This window comes from Macaca mulatta, chromosome 1, assembly GCF_049350105.2.
Source record: "Macaca mulatta isolate MMU2019108-1 chromosome 1, T2T-MMU8v2.0, whole genome shotgun sequence".
Taxonomy (NCBI): Eukaryota; Metazoa; Chordata; class Mammalia; order Primates; family Cercopithecidae; genus Macaca; species Macaca mulatta.
The window spans coordinates 189,537,984-189,553,518 of record NC_133406.1 but is presented as its reverse complement, the minus strand read 5'-3'; the positions used below and the strand labels follow the sequence as shown (position 1 = coordinate 189,553,518).

Here is a 15,535-nt window from a genome sequence, read left to right as displayed (position 1 = left end):
ATAATCTGCAGTGAGAAAGGGAAACAATCATGAGATTGAAGAGACATGTAAGGGCCAGATCACTTAAGAATTTGTAGGCTAGAATATGAAGTTTATTTGTGCCATTGGCAGTTTCTAAACAAGGGGAATAGCACTGTCATCATAATAGCTAACACTGACTGCTTTCTACATAGGCACTGTTACAAGTGCTTCATACATTATCTCATTCAGACTTAACCCCATGAGGTAGAAGTAATATTATCTCCATTTTAAAGACTATTCTAGGCCGGGTGCGGTGACTCATGCCTGTAATCCCAGCACTTTGGGAGTCCAAGGCAGATGGATCACTTGAGGCTGAGAGTTCGAGACCAGCCTGGCCATCATGGCAAAACTTTGTCTCTACTGAAAACACAAAAATTAGCCGGGTGTGGTAGCGCGTGCCTGTAACCCCAGCTACCCGGGAGGCTGAGCTATGAGAATTGCTTGAACCCTGAAGGCAGAGATTGCAGTGAACCAAGATCGCACCACTGCACTCCAGCCTGGGTGACACAGTGAGACTCTGTCTCAAAAATAAATAAGTAAATAAAAACTATCCTATAGCTGATTTACTTTTTAGTAACTGTTTAAAATTGAGGTGTAGTTTACATACAAGAAACTGCATAGATTTGAAATGTACAGCTATCAGTTTCAACAAATATACACCTGTGTAACCACCACTCTATCAAGATATAGAGCTTTTCATTGCCCTAGAAAGTTCCCTCATGCTCCTTTCCAGGCATGACTCCTGACCTCCTACCTCAGAGGCAAGAATTATCCAGGTTTCTATCACCACAGATTAATTTTGCCTATTCTTGGATCATATGGACTTTTTATGTCTGTTTTTTTCACTCATAATATTTTTGAGGCCGGGCACAGTGGCTCATGTCTGCAATCCCAGCACTTTGGGAGGCTGAGGTGGGCAGATCTCTTGAGGTCAGGAGTTGGAGACCAGTGAACGGTGAAACCTGGTCTCTACTAAAAATACAAAAATTAATCAGGTATGGTGGCGCATGCCTGTAATCCCAACTACTTGGGAGGCTGAGGCAGGAGAATCACTTGAACCCAGATGGCAGAGGTGGCAGTGAGCCGAGATAGTGCCACTGCACTCGAGCCTGGGCAACAGAGCAAGACTCTGTCTCAAAATAATAATATATTTTAGATTCATTTATAGTGCATGTATCTATCCATAGTTCACTGTTTTATTGAGTAATATTCCATCTTATGAATATACCTTGGTTCATCTATTCTTTTATTAATGGACATTGGGGTCATTTTGTTTTTAGCTCTTAGGAAAATGGCTGCCATAAACATTCTTGTATAAATCTTTTGTACACGTACTTTCACTTTTCTTAAGTAAATACCTAAAACGAGAATTGTTGGATCATATGATTCGCTTTATTAGAAACTGCCAAACTTTTCCAAAGTGTATATACTCTCCCACCATAAATGTACGAGAGTTCTGATTTACACTTTTAAAGATATTTTTAAAATATGTCTCTATGAAGCCTAAATTTTAATGGAGCAAGAGTGAAAGCAGAGAGACAAGTCAGGAGACTATTGCCAAGTCCGGATGAGAGTTCACAGTGTCTTGCACTAACATGGAAGTAGAGGAGATGAAAAGATGGAGTTGGATCTGGGATAGGTTTTGCAGGTAGAGTCAGCAGATCTTGTTGACAGATTGGATGAAAATGGCAGAGTTAATGCTGACACGTAACTTTTTACCGTAAGCAGATACGTAGTTTATACTTTACTCAGCTCAGTTAAGCTCAGCCATTTACTGAGACAAGGAGATGATGAAAGGGAGGAGCAATTTAGGGGGCTGGTGATAAAAATGAAAGACATTCTTGAATCTCCCCACTCCCACTAAACTTGAACTATCACTAAATTCTACTTACTTTACTTCGTATATTGCTCATATCTATTCGTTTATCTCCTTTACCACTGCCACCATCCTATCCAAGTTCTCATTATCCCCCACAGAGACTACTGCAAAAGGAGTTATAATTGACTCCTACCTTCAGTATCATACTCATTTAATCTTTTCTCCACACTTCTACCAGATATTCTCCAAGGGCAAATCTGATCAAGTCACCCTACCCTTTTTTTTTTTGGAACGGAGTCTCGCTCTGATCTGATCAAGTCACCCTACCCTTTTTTTTTTTTTTTTTTTTAATGGAGTCTCACTCTGAGCTGATCAAGTCACCCTACCCTTTTCTGTTTTTTGTTTTTTTTTGAAAGGGAGTCTTGATCTGTTACCAGGCTGGAGTACAGTGGCGCGATCTTGGCTCACTACAACCTCTGCCTCCCAGGTTCAAGCAATTCTCCTACCACAGCCTCCTGAGTAGCTGGTACTACAGGTTCATGCCACCACATCCAGCTAATTTTTGTATTTTTAGCAGAGACAGGGTTTTGCTATTTTGGCCAGGTTGGTCTCGAACTCCTGACCTTAGGTGATCCGCCCTCCTCGGCCTCCCAAAGTGCTGGGATTACAAGCGTGAACCACTGCGCCCAGCCCAACCTACCCTTCTACCCCACGCTCACTATATTTTAAAGGACTTTTCATTGCCTTTGGGATAAAGATAAAACTTTTAAGGGCTTACATGGTCTACCCCTGCATATATTCCCCAATCTCATCTCTCATTTTCCCTCTTGCTTTCTGTGTTTCTGTTACATTGTCCTAATCTGACCAGTAGGTCTTTGTGTATGATATTCTCTCTGTCTAGAATATACTTACTTTTACATGTCCCCTCTTCCACCACATTCCACCTAATAACTACTGCTTTTTTTTCAGATGCCCAGTTAAATCATCCCTTCCTTAATAATAAAGCCTTCCCTGACCTCTCTAACCAGGTTAATTCCCTTAGTTACATCCACAACACCAGGTAGCTTTCCTTGACAGCAATTTCCACTGTTGTAATTTTTCATTTTCTTGTGATTACGTTATTAATGTCTGTCTTCTTTTCTAGTATTTAAGCTAGATGGAAGCAATGAAAATTCCATGAGGGCAGGGGCTGTTCTTTTTCCTCTTGCCACTATATATACAACACCCAGCATAATGTCTGGCACATGGTAAATACTCAATAAATATTTGTTGAGAATTGAATTCAATGAATAAATGAATTCTAATTGTTAATGCCTCATTAACATAATATACCTTGAATTAATTTGGAAATATTCTAGTACTTCTGAAAGAAGAAATGGCAATGAGCATTACTGTTATTATTTGGGAGGACTTTAAAATTGATGAATCTATATTGACACATCACTGTCACCCATATCTTATAGTTTACATTAGGGTTCACTCTTGGTATTGTATATTCTGTGGGTTTCGATGAATGTTAATGGCAATGTATCCACCATTATAGTATCATACAGAGTATTTCACTGCCCTGAAAATCCTTTGTGGTCCATCTATTCATCCCTCCCTCCCCCTAACTCCTGGCAACCAGTGATCCTTTTACTGTCTCCATAGTTTTGCCTTTCCTAGAACGTCATATAGTTGGAATCACATAGTAGTAGCTTTTAAGATTGACCTCTTCTACTTTAGTAATACACATTTAAGTTTCCTCCATGTCTTTTCCTCCCTTAATAGTTCATTTCTTTCTTTTCAATGCTGAAAAATATTCCACTGTTCTTTAAATCCTTAAGTTGAGAATGACTGTTTGAAACTGCATTCCCTTATACTTAACTGTCTTTGATAATCTGAGATTTTACTTGCTGCTTTCTTTTCTTTAACTCTCTCTCACTTATTTTGTGGTTGCATGGTTAAGAAAAGATTACAGGTACTCTTCCACTGTGAGTCAATTCAGTTTTCTTCCTCTTATTTATTTATTTATTTATTTTGAGGCAGGGTCTCACCCTGTCACCCAGGCTGGAGTGCAGTGGTGCAATCTAGGCTTACTGCAACCTCTACCTCCTGAGTTCAAGCAACTCTGCTGCCTCAGCCACCCTAGTAGCTGGGATTACAGGCATGTGCTACCATGCCCAGCTAATTTGTGTGTGTGTGTTTTTAGTGGAGACAGGGTTTCATCATGTTGGCCAGGCTGGTCTTGAACTCTTGACCTCAAGTGATCCACCTGCCTTTACCTCCCAAAGTGCTGGGATTACAGGCATAAGCCACCGCACCAGCCCCTCTTACTTTTTGCCAGAAATATGATTAAATACCAAAATTGACCAATGAGTTGCATTTTATCTAATTTTCTTCACCATTAAGGATAATTTTACGAAAAGGCTAATTAACACTAAAGTCAACTAATTTTCTCACAACCAGAAAGAAATATATCAAAGACTCCTGGCTAATATTCAAACTGAAAATAATAACCCTGCATACATAGCTTAATTTACATTTCATGAATAAAATAAGTGGTTTAATTTATATTCTATGAATAAAATAGATTTAATGAAATCTAACATATGAGTAGGGAGTATGTAAATTGACTTGTGCTTTTAAAAATAAATATGCTATAATGTATTTATTCTGATTTTAAAGCTTTATGTATAAATAATGGAAATAATGATTTTAATTGTTTTATAATCTAGTTCAGGTTTAATAATATTCTTTATAAAATATTTTTCAGAGAAATATTTCAAAATTCCAAATTTAAAGCAATTGATGAGAGATGCAGGCAAAGACCATCAACAGCAAAGATTAAATCTCATTCTCACTGTGTTTTTATTTCTCGAAATTTTCATACTGGGAGATTCCAATTACAGGTAGGGTGTAATATTTTATAGCAACCTTTTCAAATAATTTCTTTTGATACCATGTTATTAGCATTGCTGTCTTAAAATCTGAAGGACAGAGAATCCTCTGTTATTTCTTAATTTGAGGGACAAACTAGTTAGAGTTTATACTATAGGAAAACTGAAAAGCTCAACGAAAATGTATCACCTTCTACGGTTGTTTCTTCATATCTCTAGCCCAACAACCTACATTCCACATACTGGGATTGCTATAGGGATAAAGATAAATGGCATAAGAAAAACTGAAAGCAAAATTACCAGGCTTTCAAAGGAAAACGATCTGGAGATAAGAGATACTCAGATAGCCTAACCATACCAGCTAATTGAAATTAAATTCACTTTGACAAGGATGTACTAAGCCTTTACTATATTCCAAGCTCCTCTGGACCCCTTTATTGGAGATAGTAAGATATGGCACCTACCTTCAAGGTATATGTGTAGTACAAGTGAGAAAGGCAGACGCCTAATTAACTTTGTGTGATATGGTAAATGTCAACACAATGCTAAATGAACAAAGGTAAAAAAGGCAGAGACTAAAACGATAATAGCTAAGCAAAACAGTGTTTGTTTGTAGATAGATAAATAGTGACAAACTGATAGATTGTCAAAGTTTCACTATGTATCTTGAGTATTCAACTCAAGTTGTACTCAGTGTTCATTGATTTATCAAACATTTGTTGGCTGGCTGTGGCAGCTCACGCCTGTAATCCCAGAACTTTGGGAGGCCAAGGCAGGAGGATTGCTTGAGCCCAGGAACTGGAAACCAGCCCACGCAACATAGCGAGACCCCATCTCCATAAAAATTTGATGCAGCTGGAAACCATCATTCTTAGCAAACTATCACAAGAATGGAAAACCAAACACCGCATGTTCTCACTCATAGGTGGGAACTGAACAATGAGATCACTTGGACTCGGGAAGGGGAACATCACACACCGGGGCCTATCATGGGGAGGGGGGAGGGATTGCATTGGGAGTTATACCTGATGTAAATGACGAGTTGATGGGTGCTGACGAGTTGATAGGTGCAGCACAGCAACATGGCACAAGTATACATATGTAACAAACCTGCACGTTATGCACATGTACCCTAGAACTTAAAGTATAATAATAATAAAAAATAATAAATAAATAAAATAAAAAAGTAGTTGGATGTAGTGGCTCACGCCTACAGTCCTGGTTGTTCAGGAGGCTGAGGCAGGAGGATCCTTTAAGTACAGGAATTTGAAGTTGTGGTGAGCTATGACGGCGCCACTGCACTCCAGCCTGGGTGACAGAGCAAGACCCTGTCTCAAAAACAAACACTTTTGTTGAGTACTTTATATACGCCAGCACTAGTTTTGCCACTGAGGCTATATAAACAAATAAGATATGAACCCAGCCCTAGATGAGCTCAAAATCAGTAAAGAAGAAAAATATATAAACTAAATAAGTACAACATCATATGATAAGAGCTCACAAAGCTGAAGAAGTGCAGACAAAAGAGGCTGAATTGAGGAAGGCTTCACAGAGAAGACATTTCAAACCGGGTTTTAAGAAATGAAGAGAAGTTTGTCAGGAAGAAGGAGAACAAAGGACGTCTCATGTTCAAAGGCTTGTGGCTATGAAAGGAAGCAATATATTCAATGAAAGTGTTATAATGTTTGAAGCCTAGGATTCAGAAGAGAGTGGTGGAAAAAGACGCTGGGGATGAGATTGCGATGAGCTTCATTTGCATCCTAAGGATTTTGGATTTTCCCCTTAGGCTGCACAGAACCACTGAAGGATTATAGGAATATGGTCAAGAGCATTGTCTGTAGAGCCAGATTACAGATTTCAATTCTGGCTGTACCACCAATAGCTGTATAATGTTAGGCAAGTTACTTAACTTCTCTATGTCTCAGTTTCCTCGTCTGCAAAATAAAGATAATATTACCTCCATAGAGTTGTTGTGGGATTAAAGAATTATTATGTGAAAAAGCACTCAGAATAGTGCCTGATCCTGTAGTGAGCACCGTACAATTCTATTATTTTTACTGGAAGATTTTAAGCAGGTGGATGTAAACATCGAATTAATTCTAAAGGTTATTTCCTCTGACTTTCGAATGAAGGACAGTTTGCAATAGAGATTGCATTGCAGAGAAAAATTGTTTCTGTGTATGCATTTAATATTAATTTATTCAGTATTCATCATGTACTAGGTATTTTGCTAAGTACTAATGATATAATAATACCACCATACTTAACGATGTATAGACACAAATAGACAACTACAAGTGTCATGAATGCAATTTTAATTAGGTTGTTTATTATTCATTCAACAAATATGTAAGAAGTGCTTATACGCCAGGCATTGTGTCAGGCCACTGGGAATTTGGAGGTGAACAAGGGAGATAGTAGCCCCTGCTTTTATGAAATTTTTAGTGTAGTGGGAGAGAGAAATAACGCACAAGTAAACACAAAATATTATTCAGGATTCTTTTTAATTATTTATTTTTTAATTGATAAACATTGCATATATTTATCATGTACAACATGATGTTTTGAAATATGTGTACTTTGTGGAATGGCTAAATCATGTTAATTAACACGTGTGTTATCTCAAATACTTGTCATTTTTTTGTGGTGAGAACGCTTAAAATCTACTCTCCTAGAGATTTTCAACACTACAATACATTATTAACTATAATCACCATGTTGTACAATAGATTCCTTGAATCTATTCCTCCTAACTAACTGAAATTTTGTATCCTTTGAGCGACATCTCCTCTGTCACCCTGCCACCCCCAGTCCCTGGTATCCTGCCACCCTAGCCCACCATTCTACTGTCTGCTTCTACGAGTTCAACTTTTTTCGATTCCACATAGGAGTGAAATCATAGGGTATTTGTCTTTCTGTGCCTGGTTTCTTTCGCTTAATGTGATGTCCTCCAGGTTCATCCAGGTTGTCGCAAATGACAAAGTTTCCTTCTTTCTTAAGGCTGTTATTCAGGATCCTTGATATTCAGTGACAGGGACCTCATTCAAACTACAATAAGAAAAAAAGTAGTATAAAAAGAATAAGGTAGTGTCCACCTCAGCCAGGCAATTCCAGTATGAAAGAACTCTTTCGTATCGTCCCTCTTTTTATTAATTCCTGCCTCTGTACTGGCTTCTTCCTCTTCTACTACAGGCAGACTTCTATGGGGCAGGAGGATAAAATGATAACAAAAATAGGTTTAATATAATAAAAAACTAGAGATTGATTTCTAACAAAAACTTTTATTGTGAAATATGACATACATGCAGAACAATATATATACACATACACACATACACAGGCAATTTAAATAATACATGGATTTTTTATACTCACTACCCAGAATAAAAATAGAATATTACCAGTACCTTTGAGATATTCTGAGTGTTATATATCTGTCACACCTCCAACTCCCACCCTCCACTAAAGGAACCACTGTCCTGTAGTTGCAGTTAATTATTTCCTTACTTTGCCCTATAGTTTTGCCATAAATATTACAGAATAATATATTATTAAATTTCATGTGTTTTGAACTCCATATCTAATCTTTCCTTTTTTGTGCAGTATTGCATTTCTGAGATTCATCTAGTTGATGTACATAGCCATAGTTCATTGCTTTTACTGTTATTTGGTATTCCATTGTGTGAAAATACCAACTTTTCTGTGATTTACATTAAGTTTGGGGTTGTTTTAAGTTGTTCCTCTATGAAATCTTTATAGGGGCTACACTTAAGAGTAGAATTGCTGCATTATGGGGTCAGTGTATATTCAACCTTATTAGATAATCTCAAATTGTTTTCCAAAGTAGCTGTGTCAATATACGTTCCCCCAAAACATATGTAAGTGCACAGATTACTTCATATTTTCAACAATCTTGACATTTACAGGCTTCTACATTTTTGACAATCTAATGGATGTGTAATGGTATCTGTAGTCTTCATACCTAATTTTTTTCAAGCCATTGTATATTCACAGCAAAATTGAGCAGAAAGTGCAGAGTCCCTCTGTATTCTTTTCCCCCACACAGGCACAGCCTCCCCAGCTATCCACATCCTGCACCAGAGAGGTGCATATGCTACCATTGATGAACCCACATTGATACATAATAATCCAAAATTCATAGGTTACAATAATGTTCACTTTTGATATTATGTAGTCCATGGGTTTTGACAAATGTACAATCATGTCTTTATTAGTATCATACAGAATAGTTCCATTATCCTAAAAGTCCTCTGTGCTTCTCTGATTTATCCCTCCCTCTACTCTAACCCCTGGCAACCCCTGATCGTTTTAGTGTTTCCATAGTTTTTGCCTTTCCTAGAATAGGCACAGTTGTCATGTAGTTGGAATCACACAGTACGTAGTCTTTTCATATTGGCTGCTTTCACTTAGCAATGTGCATTTAAGCTTTCTCCATGTATTTTCATGGCTCGATGGCCTGTCTTAGTCTGTTTTCTGTTGCTTATACCAGAATACCTGAAACTGGGTAATTTGTAAAAAATGAAATGTATTTCTTACAGTCTGGAGTTTGGAAGTCTAAGGTCAAGGAGGGACACATCTGGTGAGAGCCTTCTTGCTGGTAGGATTTCTGCAAAGTCCTGAGGTGGCATAGGGCATCACATGGTGAAGGGGCTGAATGTGCTAGTTCGAGTCTCTTGACTTCTTAGAAAGCCACTAGTCTCAATCCTGGGATAACCCATTAATCTGTTAATCCATTAAACCATTAATGGATTAATCTATTTATGACCCAATCACTTCTTAAAGGCCCCACCTTCTGAATACTGCCACATTGTGGATTAAGTTTCAACATGAGTTTTGGAAGGACAAACATTGAAACTATAACCTAGCCTATTTCTTTTTAGCACGGAATAATATTCCATTGTGTGGGTATGCCATAGTTTATTTATCCACTCACCTGTGGAAGGACATTTTCGTTTTTTCCAAGTTTTGGCAATTATGAATAAAGTTACTATAAACATATGTGTGGAGGTTTTGTATAAACGTAAATTTTCAACTTATTTGCATAAATACCAGGGAACACAATTATGGATCTTATGGTACAAATGTGTGTAGTTCTATAAGAAAATGCCAATTTTTCTTTTTCTCCCAAACTATATCAGTCTGCATTTCCACCTGCAATGTATGAGAGTTCCCATTGCTCCACATTCTCACCAGCATTTGTTGTTGTCAGTGTTTTGGAGTTTCACCATTCTAATAGATGTGTAGTGGTATCTCATTTTAATTTGCAATTCCCTCGTAACATGTGATGTTGAACCTCTTTTCATGTGCTTATTTGCTATCTGTATATATTCTTTGATGAGACAGCTGTTCAGATCTTTCATTTATTTTTAATTGGGTTATTCATTTTCTTATTGCTGAATTTTAAAGAACGTAAGTATATTTAAGTTATAAAGAACTTATATATAACAAGTTTAAAATATATATTTTATACACATACACACACACACATATATATATACACACACACATTATATATATATAAAGAGCAATAATCCTTTATCGGACATGTCCTTTGCAAATATTTTTTCCCAGCCCATGGCTTGTATCTCTTTGTATTTCACTGCAGTTTCAATTTGTATTTTTCTGCTAATAAATGAGATGATTGTCTTTTCAAAAGTTCGAAAGTACATCGGGGCTAGGCGTGGTGGTTCACATCTATAATCCTAGCGCTTTGGGAGGCAGAGGCGGGCAGATCCCTTGAGCTCAGGAGTTCGAGACCGGCCTAACCAACATAGCAAGAGCCTGTCTCCAAAAAAAAAACAAAAGTGTATTGGCCATTTTGGTTTCCTCTTATGTAAAATCTTTGTTATCTTTTATTATTAGATTATTTGCCTGTTTATTATGAAACTTTGAAAGAGTTATTTATTTGGGATATCTAATCCTCTTTCACTTATGTAAATTTAAACGTTTTCATCCATTTTTTTACTGCTCTTTGCACTTCTTTTTTTTTTTTTTCTGAGACGGAGTTTCACTCTTTTCTCCCAGGCTGGAATGCAGTAGTGTGATCTTGGCTCACTGCAGCCTCCGCCTCCTGGGTTCATGCAATTCTTCTGCTTCAGCCTCCCAAGTATCTGGGATTACAGGCTCCCGCCACCACGCCCAGCTAATTTTTGTATTTTTAGTTGAGACAGAGTTTCACCATGTTGGCCAGGCTGGTCTGGAACTCCTGACCTCAGGTGATCCACCTGCCTTGGCATCCCAAAGTCCTGGGATTACTTACAAGTGTGAGCCACCAAGTCCAGTCAATTTTTCTTTCCTTTTCTTTTCTTTTTTTTTTTTTTTTTTTTGAGACGGATCTCACTCTGTTGCCCAGGTAACTGCACTCCAACCTCCAGAGTTCACATGATTCTCCTGCCTCAGCTTCTGGAGTAGCTGGGATTATAGGTGCCCGCCACCATGCCCTGCAAATTTTTGTATTTTTAGTGGAGATGGGGTTTTGCCATGTTGGTCAGCCTGGTCTTGAACTCCTGGCCTCAAGTGATCTGCCCACCTCGGCCTTCCAAAGTGCTGGAATTATAGGCATGAGCCTCTGTACCTGGCCTCTTTGCACTATTTTAAAGGTGTGTTTTTGTTGCAGGGCAGCCGCCTCAAAACTGGGGCTTAGCCTAGGAGGAAGCCAGGAAAGAATTCAAGGGCAAACTGGTGGTGTTGGACAGCAAACTTTTGTTGAACATTACTGCTCTTTGCAGAGCGGGGCTAATTCGTAGGCAGCACATCCAGAGACAGCAATCTATGGGCTCTTATCAACTGTGATTTTACTCAGTAAACCTACATTCAATTACATGCAAATTAAGGGATGGATCAATGCAAATGGAAGAATGGATTACTTAGAACTTTCTAGGAAAGGGGCACTAATATCTGAGTCATTGCCATGGAAAGTGGTGATAACTTCTGGGTCACTGCCATGGCACTGGTCGTAGTATCTTATGTTAATGAGCAATGAAGGCAGCTAGGGATGGCTTTTGTCACCATCTGCTGGTTCCTATGGGTTTCTTCACTTTATTCTGTCTGGACAAGATCCTGTTTTGGTCAGTAGTATTGTGACCAGAAAACAAGTCCTGCCGGTTTCCTAACCTTATCCCACCTCAGAGATTACTCTTCCTTAATCTTAAAGGGCCTGTGGAAGGGCAGAGACCCATCTGCTGTAACTGCTTCTTGCTCGTTTTATGGGTATAGGCCCTGCCTAGCATTGGAGTGGTAAAAATCTCTGGATACCTTATCCAAGGGGCCCAACAGTAAGGTGTTTTTATTTTCCAGGTCAAAAGATGGGATGGGTTGGAAGCCTTGTGCCAGTATCATCTTTATGTGGAATCTAGAAAGTATAAACTTTACTAGGACGTTAAACAAGAAAAGAAATTAGAAGGAAGAGAAAAATTAATGCTCCTATGCCCACCCATGGCATCACATTATCTATTTATGTATTTGTGAAATAATAGTTTTCAGTCTTTTAGGGGGTTACAAACATCAGTCTGGTATCCTCCTCTTAGGCTTGTGAGGACTTATAAGAAACAGGCTTAATCCTGGACATATATCCAGGTAGTGATTCCCTTGAAGTTTAATAGCAGTAGGGTTTTTAGTTTCAAGTTTTTAGTACGACTAAGTCTTCCAGGAGGAGGCAATACTTTATTTCTATATTCTTGAAAGGCCTTGTGAACCTATCCTAAGTTATAAAGGGGGCATAGTGCTGGATTATAGGAATGAGTCACCATGACTAGCTTATAATTAACTTTATAGAAGCCTTGCACATCTTATTTTGTTACCAATCTATGGGCATTCTGTCTGACATGCATAGAAGCCAATACTATGGCACCAGTTTTGAGAAAAAAAAAGCTTCATTGCAAGGTCGACTGGGCAAGGAGTTAGAAGGCAATGCTCAAATATGCCACACTAAGCTGGGGCTGGGAGCAGATCTGAAAGGCAGACAGTAACTATGAAGGAGATAGAAAAATGCAACAAGGCTTGATCTGATTGGATCCCAAAGAGGAGGTGCCAGGTCCTTGGGTTTTAAATTTGTACTTCAGCAAAACAGGAGCTAGATGCAGTGGCTCATACTTGTAATCCCAGCACTTTGGGATGCTGAGGTGGGTGGATCGCTTGAGCTCAGGAGTTCAAGACCAGCCTGGACAACATAGCGAGACCTCAGCTCTAAAATCAAAAAACAAAAATAGGGCACCCCTTCACTTCTTAATTGGGTCCCTGTTCCTCAACTCAAGTTACTTAGATTCTGCACGTGGTTAACTTTCCATTCTAATCACCTCTGGGTCACATATCAGGCATGATTGGTTCATCTAGGTATGCTCAAGTGTGACTTGCAACCTGAGCCCACTGCAACTGAGAAACTCATTATTTTGTTACAATTGCTACTGACAAAGTTTAACCAGAGTTAACTGGTTCTATGATTACATTGTTAGTTTTTATTTCTGGAATTTTTTTGAGACAAGGTCTTGCTCTGTTGCCCAGGCTGGAGTGCAGTGGCACAATCACAGGTCACTGTAATCTTGAACTCCTGGACTCAAAGGATCCTCCCACCTCAGCCTCCTGAGTAGCTGGAGCTATAGATACACACCACTATGTCCACTTAAAAAAAAAAAAATTGTAGAGATAGAGTCTTGCTGTGTTGCCCAGGCTAATCTCGAACTCCTGGGCTCAAGTGAGCCTCCTGCCTCAGTCTCCCAATGTGCTGATTACAGGTGTGAGCCACTGCACCCAACTCCTATTACTGAAATATTTATATACTTGTGCTTTTGTGAAATGATTTTAAGTAAACTTTTAATTTTAGAATAATCTATGATTTATAGAGAAGTCATAAAGATAATATAAAATTTTCCTATACCCTTCACCCAGTTTTCCTCCAGTGCTAAAATCTTAAGTTACCATAGTACATTTGTCAAAACTAAGAAACCAACACTGGTACATTATTATTAACTAAACTCCAGATGTTATTTAGATTTCACCAGCTTTTACATGAGTGTACTTTTGCTATTTCAGGACCTAATCCAGGATCCTACATTGCCTTTGTCTCTTTAATTTCCTCTGCTCTGTGACTGTATCTCCATCTTTCTTGTTTAATCTGACCTTTACAGTTTTGAGGAGTGCTGGTCATGTTTGTAAAATGTCCCTTAATTGGGGTTTGTTTAATTTTTTTTCATTATTTATAACTTGGGTTATGGATTTTGTAGAAGAATGCCACTAAAGTGAAATTAATGTGATTTTAAAAATATTTTATTGATACAATTTTTAAAATATTTTGAGATTAATTACCTATAATAGAATGCAAAGAATTTAGATACTCCACTTAATGAACATTGACAACTGTGTATACATTCAACCAACACCTAAAACAAACTACAGAACATTTTAATCATCTAAGAAAATTCTCTCTTGTCTCCTTTCCAGTCAATTCCTCTACCCATCCCAGGTATCAGCTTTCTGATTTTTTGTCTGTTTTTTTTTTGAGATGGAGTTTCTCTCTTGTCGCCCAGGCTGGAGTGCAGTGGTGCCGTCTCAGCTCACTGCAACTTCTGCCTCCTGGGTTCAAGCGATTCTCCTGCCTCAGCCTCCAGAGTAGCTAGGACTACAGACACATGTCACCAAACCCAGCTAATTTTGTATTTTTAATAGAGACGGGGTTTCACCATGTTGGCCAGGCTGGTCTCGACGACCTGACCTCGGGTGATCCACCCGCCTCGGCCTCCCAAAGTGCTGGGATTATAGGCATGAGCCACTGCACCCAGCAACTTTCTGATTTCTGACAATGTTTAGTTTTTATCTGTTCCAAAATTACATATAAATTAAATTATATCTTTTCTGTCTGACTACTCTCACTTAATAAAAGTTTTGGGGTTCACCCATGTTATTGTGTGTGTTAGAACTTTGTTCTTTCTATTGATAAGTGGTAGTTCATTATAAGAACATTTTATTTATGCATTCTCTTGTTGATGGATATTGGGTTGTTTTTAGTTTTTGACTACTATAAATAAGGCTACTCTAAACAACCACATACTTTTAGTGAACATATATTTTCATTTCTTTTATTATTATTATTATTTTGTATCGAGACGGAGCCTCGCTCTGTCACCCAGGCTGGAGTGCATTGACCTGATCTCAGCTCACTGCAAGCTCCCGGGTTCACGCCATTTTCCTGACTCAGCCTCCTCAGTAGCTGGGACTACAGGCACCCGCCACTGCGCCCGGCTAATTTTTTGTATTTTTAGTAGAGACAGGGTTTCACTGTGTTAGTCAGGATGGTCTCAATCTCCTGACCTTGTGATCTGCCTCCGTTGGCCTCTCAAAGTGATGGGATTACAGGCGTGAGCCATGGCCCCTGGGCCATTTTTCTTTCTTTCTTTCTTTTTTTATTTTTTGAGACAGAGTTTTACTCAGTCACCCAGGCTGGAATGTAGTTGCATGATCTCAGCTCACTGCAACCTCCACCTCCCGGGTTCAAGCGATTCTCCTGCCTCAGCCTCCCAAGTACTGGGACTACAGGTGCATGCCACCACGCCCAGCTAATTTTTTGTATTTTTAGTAAAGATCAGGTTTCACCATGTTGGCCAGAATGGACTAGAACTCTTGACCTCTAGTGATCCGCCCGCCTTGGCCTCCCGAAGTGCTGGAATTACAAGCGTGAGCCACCATGCCCAGCCTATACTTTGATTTTTCATGGGAAAGTACCTGAACATGGAATTGTCAAGGCTTGGGGTGACATATATGTAACTTTATAAGAAACTGCTGAGCAGGTTTCCAAAGTGATTGT

At 38.7% G+C, this 15,535-nt stretch overlaps 1 protein-coding gene across 1 annotated transcript in view; it reads left to right on the top strand.

The window, feature by feature from the left end:
• C1H1orf185 (chromosome 1 C1orf185 homolog) overlaps window positions 1-15,535 on the top strand; it is a 69,176-nt gene that overhangs the window by 33,710 nt on the left and 19,931 nt on the right. The window contains exon 3 of the mRNA XM_077983190.1: window positions 4,596-4,731. Within this exon, the coding sequence (XP_077839316.1) occupies window positions 4,596-4,731 (136 nt within the window). The remainder of the gene's footprint in view (window positions 1-4,595; window positions 4,732-15,535) is intronic.